Source organism: Pseudorca crassidens, chromosome 12 (assembly GCF_039906515.1).
Source record: "Pseudorca crassidens isolate mPseCra1 chromosome 12, mPseCra1.hap1, whole genome shotgun sequence".
In the NCBI taxonomy this organism is placed as follows: Eukaryota; Metazoa; Chordata; class Mammalia; order Artiodactyla; family Delphinidae; genus Pseudorca; species Pseudorca crassidens.
In genome coordinates this window covers 70,596,287-70,615,035 of record NC_090307.1, presented here as the reverse complement: position 1 = coordinate 70,615,035, position 18,749 = coordinate 70,596,287, and the positions used below count along the sequence as shown (strand labels likewise).

Sequence of the window (18,749 nt, the reverse complement as noted above, 5' to 3'; positions counted from 1 at the left end):
ATCTATTGAGATGATCATATGGTTTTTCTTTTTCAATTTGTTAATATGGTGTAACACATTGATTGATTTGCGTATATTGAAGAATCCTTGCATCCCTGGGATAAATCCCACTTCATCATGGTGTATGATCCTTTTAATGTGTTGTTGGATTCTGTTTGCTAGTATTTTGTTGAGGATTTTTGCATCTATATTCATCAGTGATATTGGTCTGTAATTTTCTTTTTTTGTAGTATCTTTGTCTGGTTTTGGTATAAGGGTGATGGTGGCCTCATAAAATGAGTTTGGGAGTGTTCCTTCCTCTGCAATTTTTTGGAAGAGTTTGAAAAGGATGGGTGTTAGTTCTTCTCTAAATGTTTGATAGAATTCACCTGTGAAGCCATCTGGTCCTGGACTTTCGTTTGTTGGAGGATTTTTAATCACAATTTCAATTTCATTACTTCTGACTGGTCTGTTCATATTTTCTATTTCTTCCTGGTTCAGTCTTGGAAGGTTATACCTTTCTAAGAATTTGTCTGTTTCTTCCAGGTTGTCCACTTTATTGGCATAGAGTTGCTGGTAGTAGTCTCTTAGGATGCTTTATATTTCTGCGGTGTCTGTTGTAACTTCTCCTTTTTCATTTCTAATTTTATTGATTTGAGTCTTCTCCCTCTTTTTCTTGATGAGTCTGGCTAATGGTTTATCAATTTTGTTTATCTTCTCCGAGAACCAGCTGTTAGTTTTATTATTCTTTGCTGTTGTTTTCTTTGTTTCTATTTCATTTATTTCTGCTCTGATCATTATGGTTTCTTTCCTTCTGCTAACTTTGGGTTTTGTGTGTTCTTCCTTCTCTAGTTCCTTTAGGTGTAAGGTTAGATTGTTTATTTGAGATTTTTCTTGTTTCTTAAGGTTGGCTTGTATAGCTATAAACTTCCGTCTTACAACTGCTTTTGCTGCATCCCATAGGTTTTGGATTCTCGTGTTTTTGTTGTCATTTGCCTCTAGGTGTTTCTTGATTTCCTCTTTGATTTCTTCACTGATCTCTTTGTTATTTACTAACGTACTGCTTAGCCCTCATGTGTTTGTGTTTTTTACGTTCTTTTCCCTGTAATTCATTTCTAATCTCATAGCATTGTGGTCAGAAAAGATGCTTGATATGATTTCAATTTTCTTAAATTTACTGAGGCTTGATTTGTGACCCAAGATGTGATCTATCCTGGAGAATGTTCCATGCGCACTTGAGAAGAAAGTGTTATCTGCTGTTTTTGAATGGGATGTCCTACAAATATCAATTAAATCTATCTGGTCTATTGTGTCATTTAAAGCTTCTGTTTCCTTACTAATTTTCTGTTTGGATGATCTGTCCATTGGTGTAAGTGAGGTGTTAAAGTCCCCCACTATTATTGTGTTACTGTCAATTTCCTCTTTTATAGCTGTTAGCAGTTGCCTTATGTATTCAGGTGCTCCTATGTTGGGTGCAAATATATTTATAATTGTTATATCTTCTTCTTGGATTGATCCCGTGATCATTATGTAGTGTCCTTCCTTATCTCTTGTAACATTTTTATTTTAAAGTCTATTTTATCTGATATGAGTATTGCTACTCCAGCTTTCTTTTGATTTCCATTTGCATGTAATATCTTTATCCATCCCCTCACTTTCAGTCTGTATGTGTCCCTAGGTCTGAAGTAGGTCTCTTGTAGGCAGCATATATATGGGTCTTGGTTTATTTTTGTTTTTTTTGTTTTGGAAGTACGCAGGCCTCTTACTGTTGTGGCTTCTCTCGTTGCGAAGCACAGGCTCCAGACGTTCAGGCTCAGCGGCCATGGCTCACAGGCCCAGCCGCTCCGCAGCATGTGAGATCTTCCCGGACTGGGGCACGAACCCATGTCCCCTGCATCAGCAGGCGGACTCTCAACCACTGTGCCACCAGGGAAGCCCATGGGTCTTGTTTTTGTATCCATTCAGCAAGCCTGTGTCTTTTCGTTGGAGCATTTAATCCATTCACGTTTAAGGTAATTATCGATATGTATGTTCCTATGACCATTTTCTTAATTGTTTTGCATTTGTTTTTGTAGGTCCTTTTCTTCTCTTGCATTTCCCACTTAGAGAAGTTCCTTTAGCATTTGTTGTAGAGCTGGTTTGGTGGTGCTAAATTCTCTTACCTTTTGCTTGTCTGTAAAGCTTTTTATTTCTCTGTCAAATCTGAATGAGATCCTTGCCGGGTAGAGTAATCTTGGTTGTAGGTTCTTTCCTTTCATCACTTTAAGTATATCATGCCACTCCCTTATGGCTTGTAGAGTTTCTGCTGAGAAATCAGCTGTTAACCTTATGGGTGTTCCCTTATATGTTATTTGTTGTTTTTCCCTTGCTGCTTTCAATAATTTTTCTTTGTCTTTAATTTTTGCCAATTTGATTACTATGTGTCTCAGCGTGTTTCTCCTTGGGTTTATCCTGTATGGGAGTCACTGCGCTTCGTGGACCTGGGTGGCTATTTCCTTTCCCATGTTAGGGAAGTTTTTGACTATAATCTCTTCTAATATTTTCTCTGGTCCTTTCTCTCTCTCCTCTCCTTCTGGGACCCCTACAATGCGAATGCTGTTGCATTTAATGTTGTCCCAGAGGTCTCTTAGGCTGTCTTAATTTCTTTTCATTCTTTTTTCTTTTTTCTGTTCTGCAGCAGTGAATTCTACCACTCTGTCTTCCAGGTCACTTATCCGTTCTTCTGCCTCAGTTATTCTGCTATTGATTCCTTCTAGTGTAGTTTTCATTTCAGTTATTGTATTGTTCATTGCTGTTTGTTCTTTAATTATTCTAGGTCTTTGTTAAACATTTCTTTCATCTTCTCGATCTTTGCCTCCATTGTTTCTCCGAGGTCCCAGATCATCTTCACTATCATTATTCTGAATTCTTTTTCTGGAAGGTTGCCTATTCCACTTCATTTAGTTGTTTTTCTGGGGTTTTATCTTGTTCCTTCATTTGGTACATAGCCCTCTGCCTTTTCGTCTTGTCTTCCTGTGAATGTGGTTTTTGTTCCACAGGCTGCAGGATTGTAGTTCTTCTTGCTTCTGCTGTCTGCCCTCCAAAATAATTTTTTTAAAGTCACTTATTAACCATCTTAAACATCTAAAACATAGCCTAAAACCAGAAAGTATTAAAAAAAAAAAACCCTTTAAGTAGTCAAAATAGAAAGTCACAGTTCATACTCTAAAGTTCATACACTCATAAGAGAAACCCTCATTCATTCAGAGTCTACTTACTTTCATCTCAGTCACAAGCTAAGGCTCAGTTAGCTGAACTTCTCACCCACCACAGATAGGAAACAAATACATAAAACAGAATTGCAAGAAGTAGGCACATGACAGCAGCATTACTTTGGGCAACATGGAAAGAAAGGTAAAAACCACACAAAGACATCATAAAAGTATTTCTTTTTAAATAAAATTATTTATTTATTTATTTTTGGCTGCATTGGTTCTTTGTTGCTGTGCGCAGGCTTTCTCTAGTTGCGGTGAGCGGGGGTTACTCTTTATTGCAGTGTGCGGGCTTCTCATTGCGGTGGCTTCTCTTACTGCAGAGCACGGGCCCTAGGCACGCAGGCTCCAATAGGCGTGCGGGCTCAGTAGTTGTGGCTCGCAGGCTCTAGAGCACGGGCTTAGTTGTGGCGCATGGGCTTAGTTGCCCCGCGGCATGTGGGATCTTCCCAGACCAGGGATCAAACCCATGTCCCCTGCACTGGCAGGTGGATTCTTAACCACTGCACCACCAGGGAAGTCCCAAAAATATTTTAAAAGACACAAAAGAACAATCTGGGGTCAGTCAGTATAGGAACAAATAATTCTACGTTCCTTAAAAGCTCCTATAGTAGTGCTGCATTATGCCAAAGTAGAGTAATTCATGTTTGTGATAATAATCCTGAGTAATCAGGAGAAGCTTAGTGCCTTCTGTTTAAGAAGATAGAAAATGTGTTATATATTTTAGAAAATTTCACATTAAAAAATGGTTGAAATTTAACAAGGGCTGGCAGTTAATGAATTAAGTTTGAGTTAACAAGAAATTCACAAGAACACCACAGATAAATATTAGCATAGTGATTTTCCATAAAAACCATGGTGACTACAGAATATTAAAATTCATAACTAATCCCTCAAATACATTTTAGTCTTAATTTCAATATTTATCACCACCATTCCTAACCCCCCAATACTAATTGAACCAAAGTAAATTTCTAGTTTTGTAGGTAAAAGATGGTGAAACATCAGCAGTTTCACATGGTTCAACCTAATATATTTACCAAAATTATTAACAATAAAGTAGTTTGCATTTATCTTTTATTTCTCTAGCCCACCCTCTGTTGGAAAAAACTAATTATTAAGTAATAAAGACCCAAAGTCCACCAAAATGATCATGGGTCCACCATCACTCACTATGACATTTTCTTTCTACTTCTCAGAAACATAATAATCTTATTTATTTATGCCTGAGAATCTCAACTCTGCAAACACGTTTCCAAAAATATCTGACAGATCTGGGCTTAAGCATTTCAGCTTTTCACAGATAACCACAATTTAACATAATCCTGAAAATGAGTGTGTGCATTTCCATTATGTTCATTTATAAATATTTAAAATATAAAATACGCTTAACAATTAATTGTCAGAGCAATTACGTAATGAACCAGATAAATATAATGGACATTCAAAGTTTTTAGTTATATAAAACAAGTTGGCATTCAGTTTGTTTTCAGATTCAAATATTGTATTTTGATCTTCCTTAAAACAAGGAACGCCTACATTGGACATGTCAAAATAAGGAATCATTTATCAATTTTAAAATCCCAATTTCTTATCTATTGATAATAAATGTTGTTTTGTCAATATAGGACGTAAGTTATCCCAGGATGTACAACAAAGTTTCCTTGAAGGTTTCTTCCTTCTCTACTCCCACTATTATCTTTCTAGGTTCAAGTCTACGAATATTGTGTGTTTAGGAGAGTATATATCCAAACACAATGAGTTCCTGCAGTAAGCTCCTGGCTCCCAACTCCACTTTGTCCCTATTCCAAATGGTAACTGCTCTCTAACTCAGAACTACCTCAAAAATCTGTGTTTCCACGAGCCTGTCTTCCAACTTGATGTAAATCCAAAATATTACCTCCCACAAAGTAAATAATGCTGGAAATATAAGTGCATTCATGAATGGACACTGGCTTACATAACCAGACGTAAGCTATAGAAATTTCAGTCCTTTGATAGTCCAAACTGAGAGACGTCTACCAGCAGAAAGCTTATGTGCAGCTTTGACAGCTGACATCAAGTTTATTTCAGGTACTTTTTCCAGAAATGTTAAGTTTATTACACAGAAGGTGTAAGCCAAAGGATACAATTTTATGTTTTTCCTTACGATATATGGTAAAAGAATAGAATACTCAAAATAACGAAGACAAAACGCTCTAACAGAATAAATAACAAAGTGTGCTGAAAAAAGGAATATAGTTAAAGGGCTCAATCATGTGAGAATACGCCTCTTAGCTACAAAAATCTAAAAGGGGGCACTAACAAGAAAGTACAGGACAAAAGCGTCATATATATCCTAAAAATGTCAGTTGAATGATATAATTTTTATAGCTTTCAATGAAACTGCATGGTTTTAGCACATCAATAAAAAGCAAAGTCTTAAAGCTGAGACATACATTGTTATTAATGATATAATGAATTCGCTGTGGAAGTTAAAGCTGACAAGGCCAGCTGGGATTTCAGGTTTTCTCTTGCTTCCGCTGTGTTTTCCACAGCATGTCACCACTGTGACTGACCAGCAAAATGAAGGTGGCTGCTGGCGCCTTTTCTTGAAGTTGGGCCAGTTCAACTCTGTAGCCTCTCACAATGGCAATGTTTACTGGCTAGCTCCTGAACAGTAAACGTGCCAAATCAGATTTCCTCATCATTGACTTCTTTCACTTCGTATCAAGTCTATCAACTATTCCCAGCTTCTCAAATGTCCCTGGAAGTAGTTTTCTATAGATGACCATTCCCTACCAGTTTTACAAGATCCAAAATATTTCGGGCTGAAGGGAATAAAGATTTACTCCAGTGGTTTACAACCATGGTATTGCTGCACTTGTATCTTGTGATCCAGCTCTGAGATGTATCACAAATAACTGTAACTTTTCCCCCCTTTTTTTCATTTGAGGTAAAGTTCATACAACATAAAATTAACCATTTTGAAGTGTACAATTCAGTTGCATTCAGCACACACACAATGTTGTGCAGCCATCACCTCATAACTGGGACTTTATTTTTAATAGGTAAGGAGTTAAGATTATCCCTTTAATGAATCACCCTGACTCATAGTCAATATGGTGTTCTGAGAGGGTAAGAAAAAGAGATAAACTTGCAAGTTAGGCATTTCCAATAACTGGCAAGTCAGAGAATCTTGCCAGCTGGTTGAAGATCACTGACCATCATATTCCATAAATGTTGCATTTTTTCAAATATTCACTCTTTCAGTTCCTACTCTGTGCCTGTGCCCTCAACCTTACACTGATAGAGGCAGACATACTGACAGTTACAGTACAGAGCTATGACTATGGCTCATACAAGTATGGTCAAAGGAGGATGTGGCCAACTATACCCAGCCATTACGTAGAAAGATTCACTAAGGAGGAGAAGATTGAATTAGTTCTTAAGGTATGACCAGTGACAAAAAGAAGCAAGTTAAGAAGAGTATAAGAAGACATTCTATGCAAAGGAAGAAGTATGTACAAATGCACAGAAGCCCGGTAAGCTGTGTCCAGCTAGATTACAGGGTACCATCATACTAACAGGAAAAGTGTAGTAAGCACATTTTATGTGCCAGACACTCCTTGTAAGCATTTTACATTATATCTTCAAAGTCACACCAAGAGCTAGGTGGCCACTCGTATTAAATAGATGAGACATCTGAAGTACAGAGAGGCTAAATAACTTGGCTATGCAGCTACTAAGAGGCTGTACTGGAATTCAAACCCAGGCAGTCTAGCTTCAGAGCCCATCCTCTTCATCACTATACTATATAACCTACACTACATTCTTCTGTTTTCTTCTCCTCTTTAATAAAATTAATCACTTAAGGCAAGATCTTTTATGATAGAAACTAAGTACACCACAGCACACTGAAGGTGAACGAATGACTGGCATGAACAATGAGAGGGCACCACTAAGAACCCCTTGTGGCTCCCAAACAAACAAGGGAAGAGTGGCAAACTGTATTGAGAGTACAGCTTAATTTATTTCTTATTCTTTTAGATTAAAAAATACACAAAAATATGGGCTTCCCTGGTGGCGCAGTGGTTGAGAGTCCGCCTGTCGATGCAGGGGACATGGGTTTGTGCCCCGGTCCGGGAAGATCCCACATGCCACGGAGCGGCTAGGCCCGTAAGCCTGCGCGTCCGGAGCCTGTGCTCTGCAACAGGAGAGGCCACAACACTGAGAGGCTCGCGTACTGCAAAAAAAAAAAAAACCACAAAAACAGAAGTCCTCGTATTTCCCCATAACCCAGTCATTTTCTTGCACACTCCCTAGCCCAAGGTGTGTTCACCCCACTTTGGAGACATCTACTAGACAATGGAGAGACATGGCAGAGTTTTAAGAAGGTGAATAAATACATGTGTTTCTTTAAACAATTACTCTAGAAGGAATAAGAAGGGAAAATTAGAGGAAAAAAGAGACAAGAAAAAGAAAAATCATTAGGATGCCATTTGCAATAGATCCAGCAAATGACAATGAGGCGCTAAACTATAACAGTGGGGAGTCAGATATGAAAGATTAAATGACATGCCCAAGGACACAAGTCATGGGAACTGCCAGAACCAAAACCTGGGTCTCTAGATTGCACTGATCTGGGAATGGTATATAGACGGATCTGCAGAAAGACCTTTATCATGAAATTTCTAAGACTTCTCTTTAAAACTTCTTTTGTCCACAATGCTTATTTTTAAGTCTAATTTTATACTATAAACAAACTGTGGTCCAAAATGAATAATATAATAATATCAACTAGCACAGCATTTAGGCAGGTAACTAAGTAATTTGGTATAGCTGTATTAAAATTTGAGACTTAGCTTTCTAATCCAGAAACAAAATGCTTTATCATAGAAAAAGTTCAAGGATTTGAATACACTCTTTTGTAAAAGCAGTAAGCTATTCTGAGACACAAATTTACAGGACACAATCCTTATTAGTGAGCTTTGAAATAAATGAAGCTCTATCAGAGAAGTCATTTAAGAAGCCAGATTCACATTATATTAATGTGACAAGTAGAACAAGATAAATACATCGTATGATTCTCAAATGACATAATTAATGTAGCTTATATGACATATTCCTATTAATGATCTTTTATTATGTGTGAACAGTAAAATAACATTAGATAAGGAATGAAAAAATCCAATCAGCAGCAGTTTTCCTGAAGGTTTTGACTACAGTCTTATTTACACAGTGTTATCTGATACTAATCCGTGGATTTTAAAGAGCAAAAATCACTTCAGAATTGTAAACAAACATGTTCCTATGAGATGACCATTTTAATTACTATCATTTCTGCAAATACAAGATAAAAATAACGTGCTGCATGATAGCCTATTAACGTGAGAACATGGGAAAGTATATTTTGCCAGGCCAATAAGGTTATGTTAATAAAAGGATCATGATACTGGATCCGGAGACTGATAGTGTGTCTTAACAATGACTGCCACAGGAGCCTGTGTGGAAAGTGTAGCTGTCCCCTCCCTGAAGTTGTCTACAAAAGATTAGAAGTGAGTGCCAAAATATTCTGGTTTTCTTTAATAATCCACTACAGTCTAATACCTATGAGTCAACTGAAACATTCTGAACCTTTTTACATTTAAAGATCATACCACCCTAAAAATAAATACAAGTTTTACAAAGCAATAGTTCTTATTTACTTTTACATCAAATAAATATTTACTGAGTAACTATATTATCCCTGCCACCAAAAAAAGAGGTGTGAAACGTGGTTCCTAAACTTAAGGAGCTTGAAGAATAATTGAGAGGCTAAGATTAAAAGAGTTTACTATCAGTAAAGGACAATCAGCCTAAAAGGGCATAGATTCTAAATGCTCCAGGAATTCAGAGGTAGATAAAAATCACTGTTTCTTCAGGAAGGGGAAAGAAGAAGAGCATCTTGGTGGTAGTATCCAGAAATGAGGGAGCAAAGCTATGGCTAACTAAGCTCCTCACTGGTCCTAAGAGTGGAACATGATTAATCGTGTTCTGGTGGTTTCTTTGTGAAAAAGGTAGCAGACCCTAATTGAATACTCCAGAGCCCACATCTTGAATTTTAGTATTTAGTTAAACCCAGCAAATAAGCAGAGGAAAGAAGAGTAAAGGACTCCCCTTCAATCATGTACCCCAGCTGCATGCTCAGTTAGAAACAAAGAAACCTAGAACCTATGGTCATTCTCTCATAGTGAGCCCAGAATTTACAAAAGCCAGCACTGGTAGTGGCTGACAGGGCACCATGATAGCAAGTTACCATCAATCCTAGCCATGAAGCCCAGTTATAGCAAATGCTGCTTGGGGCAGCATTCTATGGATGATCTTCTTAGCTTTGTTAAAATCACATCAATGTAGTATCACTTTTCATCTGTGGTATAAATGGTTTTTATGAAACAGTTTGACAAAACACATAGCATGTGACTATACCACTACAAATGTGTTAGCAGACCCAGCCAGAAACCACAGCAATGATCTGATCATGTGAGTATTCTTGCAAGAGTAAAAAAATAAACCTAATCTTTGTAAACACTTATTGGTGCCCTACAGGAGTTGAATATTCTTCCAAGGAAGCTTCCGTTTCCAATGTAGAAGGAAGAATTGTTCTCAAGCCACCACCAAATAATCACACAGTACTTAATGGCTCAGCTTAATTTTTAATCTTCTATGAACTTTGCAGAATTATATCTGATAACATGATGATTTGGGATTATGAATGCAGTGAATAAACACAACCTTCTGGTATAGCAATTTAAGCATCACAGAGTGAGTAAATACTGCAGAGTGAATCCTAACACTTGAAATAGAATCTTCCAGAGTCCAGAAATCCACCTGACTGCCAAGAATAATACTTCCGTGGTTCAAGCAATACCAGTACCCAGAGGGGTTTCCACAGACATAACCACATGAGTTACTGCATATTGGGTAAAATAGAAAAAACAGACATTTATGAATGTATAGTTTGCAGACATCTTAAAAGTACTCACAAATATGCAATTTACAAATATAGAAGAAATTGGGGGGAGGGCTCTAGGAATACACAGAATCTGTTTAAATTTCTTAATTATATGGTTTCTTCTATGGGTTTTCCTCATCCTAACTCTGATTTTTATGGGTGGTAGGGAGAGACGCATGGATCTCTTAACTAAAACACATGAAACCAATATCACTGAAAGAAGCTCTATGAGAACTAATATATGAGAGATTCTGACTTCAGAATGCAGCAGAAATGACTTCGTTTCAAATAGCAAATTAGATATCAAAGAAAACCTTTCAATTCACCAGGCTGTACTGAAGCAGGGTTTGTTAGATTTTCTAGCAATAAAACAAATGCACAATATCTTCTCATGCATTTCACACATGATTTCTATTTCAGCTCTGATGTAAAACATGGTATCACACATCATGCCACAAAGAAAGAGTCAGTTTAGCTAGTTCAAGTAAAACACCAGGCAGCTGCTAACAGAGACAGGTCATGGCTGGGGAGAGGCACAGCACGTTCAGTTCGCTGTTTTCCTTCAAAAGAATGTCAATAAAAAACACGGCCAAATGAGGTATTTGAAGTGGGGGGAAAAGTCCTGCCACGCAGTGAACCACTGGGTTCACCTAACAGCGCCAGTCAGACAAGTTAGCAAAAGGGAGCCCTAGCCAAAGCTACAGCCGCCAACAACTTGAAGAAAGCTGTCTTTCTCCCTGAACGTCCTGGGGTAGCGACCAGTCCCACATTTAGAAACGTTATTTCTGGGACCAATAGCAATTTATTTTGATAGAACCACTGGATTTTTTTTTTCTTGAGTTCTCAACAAAGGAGCCATATTAGGAAATAATCTCGCAAAAAGCAAAGTGCCCCCTCCCCCTCTTCCCCACGATCGATGCACACACGCCCGTGCACGCTGCCACGCACAGACACACACCCGTGACAATGGCCGGCGCGTGCACTCGCGCGGGCCCACGCAGCCGCCCGGGAGCCCCGCGGGCAGAAGGCCCGGCCGGCCCGGCCCCAGGAGCTCAGGCTGGAGGCCCCGCGGCCCCCGCTGCCCAGGAACCAGCTGCTGGGCGGTTGTGCTAGGGATGCTCGCCCCCCAGCGGGGCCCTGGGGAAGCGGCTGCCAGCGGCTCAGAGCCTATTAACCCCTTGGGGAAGTAGGTGCTACAACACCCACCTGCGGGGACACTGGAATGTGTCGGGAATACAACCCCAAATGGCTCCCCGTAGACGAGGCGCCACCGAGTCCTTAGACCCTGGCAGCTCTTGGCTGGCTCCTGCAAAGCTAATCGTGTGGCTGGCTCCACCGGGCTTCTAAGGCAAAGGGATGTTTCTGAGCTGTCACCCCTGAAGAGTCTGGGCATACCAAGAAGGAAAAACTTAAGAGGGCAATGGACGCAGATCAGACTTGGTAACCCGTCCCTAAGGGACTGGTGTAAGTCCCTACAGGGACAGAGCTACTTGGACCTGCCCGTCCAGCAAACTACGGAAGGAGTGGAGGGACCCGAGGGCAACCGCCCCCTGTCACCCCTCCCTGGGTCGGGCATCAGGGCCCCGTCCCCACTCCGGGACACTTACCTTCTTCCGGGGCTGCCATTTCATCATATTTGTACAGCCGATACGTGGAACATCAAGATGCTGGCTGGGGGCTGGGGACAGATGCAGGGCAGCGGCGACTGCAAGTCATGCTGCCTCCCTCCCACCCCCTAATTCTTTCCCATATTCACTGCGAAGGGAAAGAGCCCAGGAGAGTCCAGTCTTTTCGCCTTCAGTTCAATGAAAAGTATCCCCAAACCACGAACACACTTCCCACGGGGCTAGGAAGTCCCAGCAGCAACCAGCGTACTCCTGCCAGAGCGGAGCATTTTCCCCTCAGGCCAGCGCCAGCAAAAAGAGCCTGCGGCAGGGGGTCTCCAAGCCGGCTGCAAAGACCCTCCCTCAGAGAAAAGAGGGAGAACGCAAGCTGCTGCACGAACCCAGCCGGGCTCCTGCCATCCAAACCCCTTTTGGCGAATTCTCCTCTTCTCAAAAAAAGATTAGACAAGCAATCAAACCCTCACGCGCAGCCTGGAGCAATTCCCAAAATTCTGGGTGTATTTCTCGTTTGTAAAATTTAGCAAAGAAAATTCCAAAGATCTGTAATCAGAGCTTCTTTACGCTGTTTTCTCTTCTTTCTTGGATAGCTTGGGGAAAGGATCTGCCCTTCCCGAAATGCCTACCTTCCCTGAACACCGTAAATAGGAAAACTTGGTTTGTGTGTTTAGATTTTTTTTTTTTTTTTTTTAATTCCCAAGAACCTTAGTGGGGAAAGGCTGGAAGGAAATCCTGCAAGAACCCAACTCCACAGCTCAGTCTGCACTAATGACTTCCTTCCCTTCAGTGTGAGCACAGCCTGCCCAGCTCCAGCCACACAGAGCAAATGGTTTCTGGGTCTTAGTGCCACGACATCTGTTCCAAAGCAAAAAGTAAGCACACAGTTTCAGAGGCACCTAACAGCTCCCAAGGAATCAGAGCCAGAATAGACCTACGGAATAAGGAAACCAGTCCAAAAGATCTAGATTTGTGAGTTATATCGAGAGAAAAAAGGAATAGAAAAGGTTTCTAGACAAAAAGCTATATAATCTAAAAGTGTGACTTGAAGGAAAAAGATTTAAGATATCTGACAAAATAAAAATTTTAATCAAGAATAGACTCTGCTTCTCTAAATTTAGCACTAATTTTATTATTATAAAAATATTGCTATCAAGATTGAATTTCATTCAGCTTCTATAAAAATGATTCCATCCTATTTAAGGAGACACATCTCCAAATACAATGTAATTCTATTATTTGTCATCCAACATGTTTAGTAATTCTTCTCTCACCATGAGGCTACTTTGATAGCTGGGAATTGATGGGTAGTGTAAGCTACTAGAATACTAACTGATGAACATAATAATAGCAACTGATGTACCATCACTCCATTGTTTCAACAATATTTAACTTATTAATGTCAGAGTTCTATAATGCATTGGCAGGACTGGCTGATGTGGATGATTATAAGCAGATTGGACACTAACTATATCAGATATATTGTAAATGTCATTAAAATACCCAAAACAGTTAACTAAAACAAATTACTTTTGAGACTTTTTTCTAAGACTGAGAATCTGAAATTCAATGGTGAAATCATTATCTTTTAAAAAATAATAATATTAACAAATATAGTTAAGCCATGATATGCATAATAGCTACACACCAACCTTACCTCTCTGCTCAATAAAACTATTAAGTGCCTATGATTCAAGCACCTATTATTTGCCAGCCCCTGTTCCAGATGCTAGAAATATGAGTAAGAGGCTATCCCTGCTCTTGAAATTACATACTGCAGGCAGCAGTCACAAATAACACCAATACTCTGTATATGTCCTAACATATCCAAATCATTCTGCACAGCTTAACTTGGATATCCTACTAACATGGAAGTTCAATAAATTCCAAACTAAATTCATCAATCTACCCCCAAATCAGTTTCTCTTCCCAGCTTTCCTATATCTGTCCATAGCACTGTCATTCTTCCAGGATCACAAACTAAAACCTTAATTAACATCATTCCTATGTCTAATCTATCACGAAGTCCTTTCACTTCTTTCTTAAACATTGCTTTCAAATTCTTACTGCTGCTATCTGAGGCTGGAGCCTCACAAAACAAACATATATTAAGTCCCAACTAGGTGCAAAACATCATGTAGGATAGAAAGGTATAAAACTAAGTCCCTACGCTAGAGGAAGTTACAAAGAAGTTAGGACAGAGCTGAAGACCTATAAGAGGACAATCAGACGTTGCGTTGGTCAGTTGAACAAATGAATTACGTGGTAAGTAGCATTCCAGGAGATGGAAGGAGAAACCATTGTAAACAGGGATGGTCAAGGAAGGTGTCACAAAGGAATCTGAAGTAGAAATTCAGTCAAATGCTCTACCACTGAGCTATACAGAGGAGATACAACTCATTCTAGAGCCAAAAGCCAAGGTCCTTACCACAGGCAGTAACGTTCTTCAGGATCTGGACCCGTCTACCTCTCAGAACTCATCTCTTACCCCTCTTCCACTCCCTTTCTCAGCCCCTGCCATACTGGCCACCTCACTGTCCCTTAAATATATCAAGCATATATGTGTTGCACCCTCTGCCTGAATCACCCTTCCTCCAGATACCCTCTTGGATCCCTCCCTTAGTTCCTTCAGTTCAAATATCATATTAGAAAGGCTGTCTCTCATCATTCCTTCTAAAATAATAGCACTATGACTGTTACCTTCTATCTTCCTTACCCTGCTACATTTACTTCATAGCCTTTATGACATATATTTTATTTATTAAATGTCTTATATCCCCAAGAATATAAATTCCAAGGGAGCAGGGACTTTACTCTGTATAATATCAACACCCAGTGAACAGTGCCTGATACAATAAGCAATCATTAAATATTTGTTGAGTGAAATAATGAAAGAAAAAGAAAAGGGAGAATAGTGTGAGCAAAGGAGGCAAGCCCATACAAGATGTATTCAAGATACAAAATATATTGACCTGCCTAAAATATAAGGCTTAAGAATGAGAACATTAGAGGCAGAAACTCTGTCTTGTTCAGCTTTGTAATCCTCAGTGCCCAGCATAGTGCCTGGCACAGCAGACGTGTTCAATATTTATGGGATAAAAGAATGAAGGGAGGGTAGAGATTGAATGATGAATGAGGGAAATTCCATTCCATTCCATTCCATATAAAGTAAAAGATACTTTGGCAAGGTATGTTGGAACCAAATGGTAGGGAACACTGTAAGGCAAAGAAATTTGGACTTTATCCTGTAGGATGCAGGGCATTAAAGGTACTAAGAGTAGTCAAGAGGCATGACTGAAGCAGCATTTTTAAGCAATCTAATATAACAAAATATTAACCATGATTTTATGAGGCTGTTTTGTATATAAACCTTTGGATTTTTAAATTATGTGCATAATTAAAATGCTTATAATGACAATTTGACAGATACGATAGATATCAAAAGTGAAATTCACAGGAGTTAACTGACCCCTTCAATGCCACCCAGCAAGTCAATGGTAATGGAAGGACTAGAACCCAAGGCTTAAAAACCAACGCCTGAGTGATGGGGGCAGGAACCTACAATTGCTTAGAGGTCAAGATAAAAGTTTCTATTTTTTACTCTGCCTCTAACTTGCTATACAACAAAAATTATCAGAAGGGCAAGGCAGATGACATGAATAAATGAAACAGAGTCAGGTGTAAGATAAAAGGGAATTGTAAGGATTGTAAATCTGGAGAAAGATAAATCATGTAAAAGAGGGAATTGCTACATGCTACATAATGCTAGTCAATTGATGTCATACAGGAATATCAGTCCAACGGTGCCAGATCCTCTAAATTTTCATGAGAAGCTAAAATTTTCCTGATTTTAATTGTTTGCTCAAAAGTTTTAAAGCATCCTAACAGGCCAAACAAAACATGCCTGTAGGTCTAAATTCCATCTGCAAGTCATAATTTGTGACTGTTGATTTAACCACTCAAGGCTTCACTTTCCCATATGTAAATTAAGAGACCTACATGGTTCCTAATCTATGGGGTGGTTTTTTGAGGGCATCTGTGAATCCATATGCATACCACGCATGGTCTGTGGACTGAAGAGCAACCTCCCATGCTCAGATGTTGTTGGACTTAATAAAAGACAAAGTTACTTAAATTGGGGGAGAGGGATTCTGAGAACAGTGGACTGTAACAAAGGAAACAGAGGAAATATATTTATGTTTCGACATAATCTAAGACTTCAAAGTGAAGTTTTAAACTGGTTTTCAATTTTTTAGGTATATTTCCTTTGGGTCACTTATTTATATGGCATTTCTTTCCCTGCTGACTGGTGAGTGTTTCAGCTTTCATTTAGTAGGTACCACTTGAAAGAAGACCATTACCTAGAAGCCTGTAAATATGAATACTATATTAAATCATCTTGCTTTTTTCTTTGTGCCTTTGTTTATTTATTTTGCTTATGCCAAACTGACTTGGTAATTATATCTGAAATGTTTATAGAATTACTATTATACCAGTATACTTTCTCCCTTAGAAATTATTTATATAGAGGCACCAAGCTAACACAGCTCAAAATGCTGTAATTTAGCTTATTGTTTCAAAGATACAATGTCAACAGTAAGAACACAGTTTCTCAGATATGCAGCTACTAAAAGGCGTTTGTACCACTCCATTTTTAAACATAGCACTTTGCAAATCACTTCCCTAAAGGGAGATACTGTAAAACAGTCTATTAAAGCAGTATTTTCCTCAATAACTTCTTGTCTATTCAAATCTGAACAAAAGCAAGAAAGAGGAAATGAATGGAGAAAACACACCTTTTTTCATTGTTGTGAATTTCTTCAAGATTTCCTAAGGAGTGATATGTCTGACATTGATCACAGGGTAAATGCCCAGAAAAGCTAGTTTCATAGTTATTTACATTTATTGGGTTTTAGAATATTAAACTCAATGTAAAACAGTATTTGGAAAATACATTAATTTTCCCAAAGACCTCTAAATTATTTTCAAGTATTTAAAGAGATATTAGGAAATAAAGGGACAAAAGTGGAAGCATATTTGAGACCAAAAAATTTGGCCTCATTAGTGATATTTCACACAACTGGGTGCTTTCAGAATATTAAAGGTCTTGCTTTGCTAAAAAAAGAAAACTAAAATAACCTGTTGCATAAGAATTCTGCCACACAGCAAAGTAGATGTAGAACCATGCTCCCATTCCTTGGGAAGTAAACTGTTCTAAAACATCCAGGAAAAATCACCTCTAACTTTATCCACCTCACTTCCCTCCACTCTATCAGACAGTGTCAGACAGGCTGAAGCCCAATCCTGTAAATTCAACACATATTGACTGAGTACTCATTCTATACAAGGGACTCTACTAGGTACTGTGAAAGGAGACAAAAATAAATCAGATGATTTTTGCCCTTAAGGACAGAGCAGTCTTGTGAGGTTGAAGGAGAAGACAGGTACACAACTAATAAAAATAACAATAACAATAGCAGCTAACCCTACTGATCTTGCCATTCATCTGACTTTGAGAACCCAAGTTCTTAGCACAAGCTAAGTGCTAAAAGAATGAAATAATTGGGCTTCCCTGGTGGCGCAGTGGTTGAGAGTCCGCCTGCCGATGCAAGGGACACGGGTTTGAGCCCCGGTCCGGGAAGATCTCACATGCCGCGGAGCGGCTGGGCCCGTGAGCCATGGCCGCTGAGCCTGCGCGTCCGGAGCCTGTGCTCCGCAACAGGAGAGGCCACAACAGTGAGAGGCCCGCGTACCGCAAAAAAAAAAAAAAGACTATGGGAGCCCTAAAGAGTAATTAATTCTGACTGTGGTAACAGAGACAGGTTTTACAGAAGAGGTGGCATAGTATCCTTTCAACAAGCTGAGACAATGTTTGGGGAGGAATGTGCCAGACTGAAGGAAAAGAGCATGAGCCAAAACATGGACGTATGAAAAAATGGGCCACATTAGCAAGTCATCTCACAGATCTGACACATATAACACAAGGCAAGGAAGGCATAGTGGACTTAAGGTTAGAGGACTGTGAATGCTATTACCTTAACAATAATAATAATAACTATCATCTGTTGAGTATGTGCTAAGCATTGAAGTCTTTTATATATTTTTTTTATTCATTGATTCTTCCTAACACCTTTATGAGGAGGAACTATCATTATGCCCATTTTACAGGAGAGGAAATTAAGGCTAAAGGGTTAAGTAAATTCCCAAAGAATCATGGCTAGAAGAAAGGAAATTGGAGTCAAACTCCAAAGCCTTGTTATTAATCCCTGACTTAGAATACAATGATGAGCAGCACAGGGTTTTAATCAAGGCATTAGCAAATCTATTTGAGTTTTATGCTAACTCTGGAAGTACTGTGAAGGACAGGAAGAATATGAGAACAATAAAGACAGGAAGGCCAAATAAGTTTCTATTACAAAAGATCAATAAGGGATGAAGAGGTCTTGAATTAGGGCAGCATAAGCGGAAAAAGGCCCTTCTTGAGAGACATTTCACAAGTAGAACAGGTCCTAAGAACTTGTTACGTGAAAGAGACAGAGAAGGAAGTATTTAAAGATGATCCCCAAATTTTTCGTCATCTTTTAGAAAAAGAGATACCCTACTAACTAAAATATGGATCACGGAAAGAACAGGTAGGTACTAAATTTAGTTTGAGACTTATAGGTCCGAGGTAGTGGTAAGAGATACACAGGAATGTAAAGTAGGTAGGTGGAAGGATTGTCTGGAGGTAAGGATATATATCTATGTCTACAGCTATAGCTATAAAGAGATTTGTGGGTCATTCACATAATGGTGACATGTATAAAGCTTTGGTGTAAAAAGAAAAAAATACAACATAATTCACTGCTCAGTTGGGATGGGTGGGAGACCTACCCAGTTTCCTGAGGCAGCAATTTTTATTTGGCTAATAATGCCTGGTTCAAACCT

General features: G+C 39.0%; 1 protein-coding gene across 4 annotated transcripts in view; it reads right to left on the bottom strand.

The window, feature by feature from the left end:
- The window catches only part of TTC28 (tetratricopeptide repeat domain 28), a 594,638-nt gene that overhangs the window by 400,303 nt on the left and 175,586 nt on the right, over positions 1–18,749 (bottom strand). The window contains exon 1 of one of the 4 annotated variants that reach the window (XM_067700379.1): positions 11,811–12,632. The exons of the other annotated variants lie outside the window; for them this stretch is intronic. Coding sequence (XP_067556480.1) covers positions 11,811–11,837 — 27 coding nt within the window. The 5' untranslated portion in view covers positions 11,838–12,632. Of the gene's footprint in view, positions 1–11,810; positions 12,633–18,749 lie in introns of those variants that run through there. 4 annotated transcript variants of the gene reach the window in all.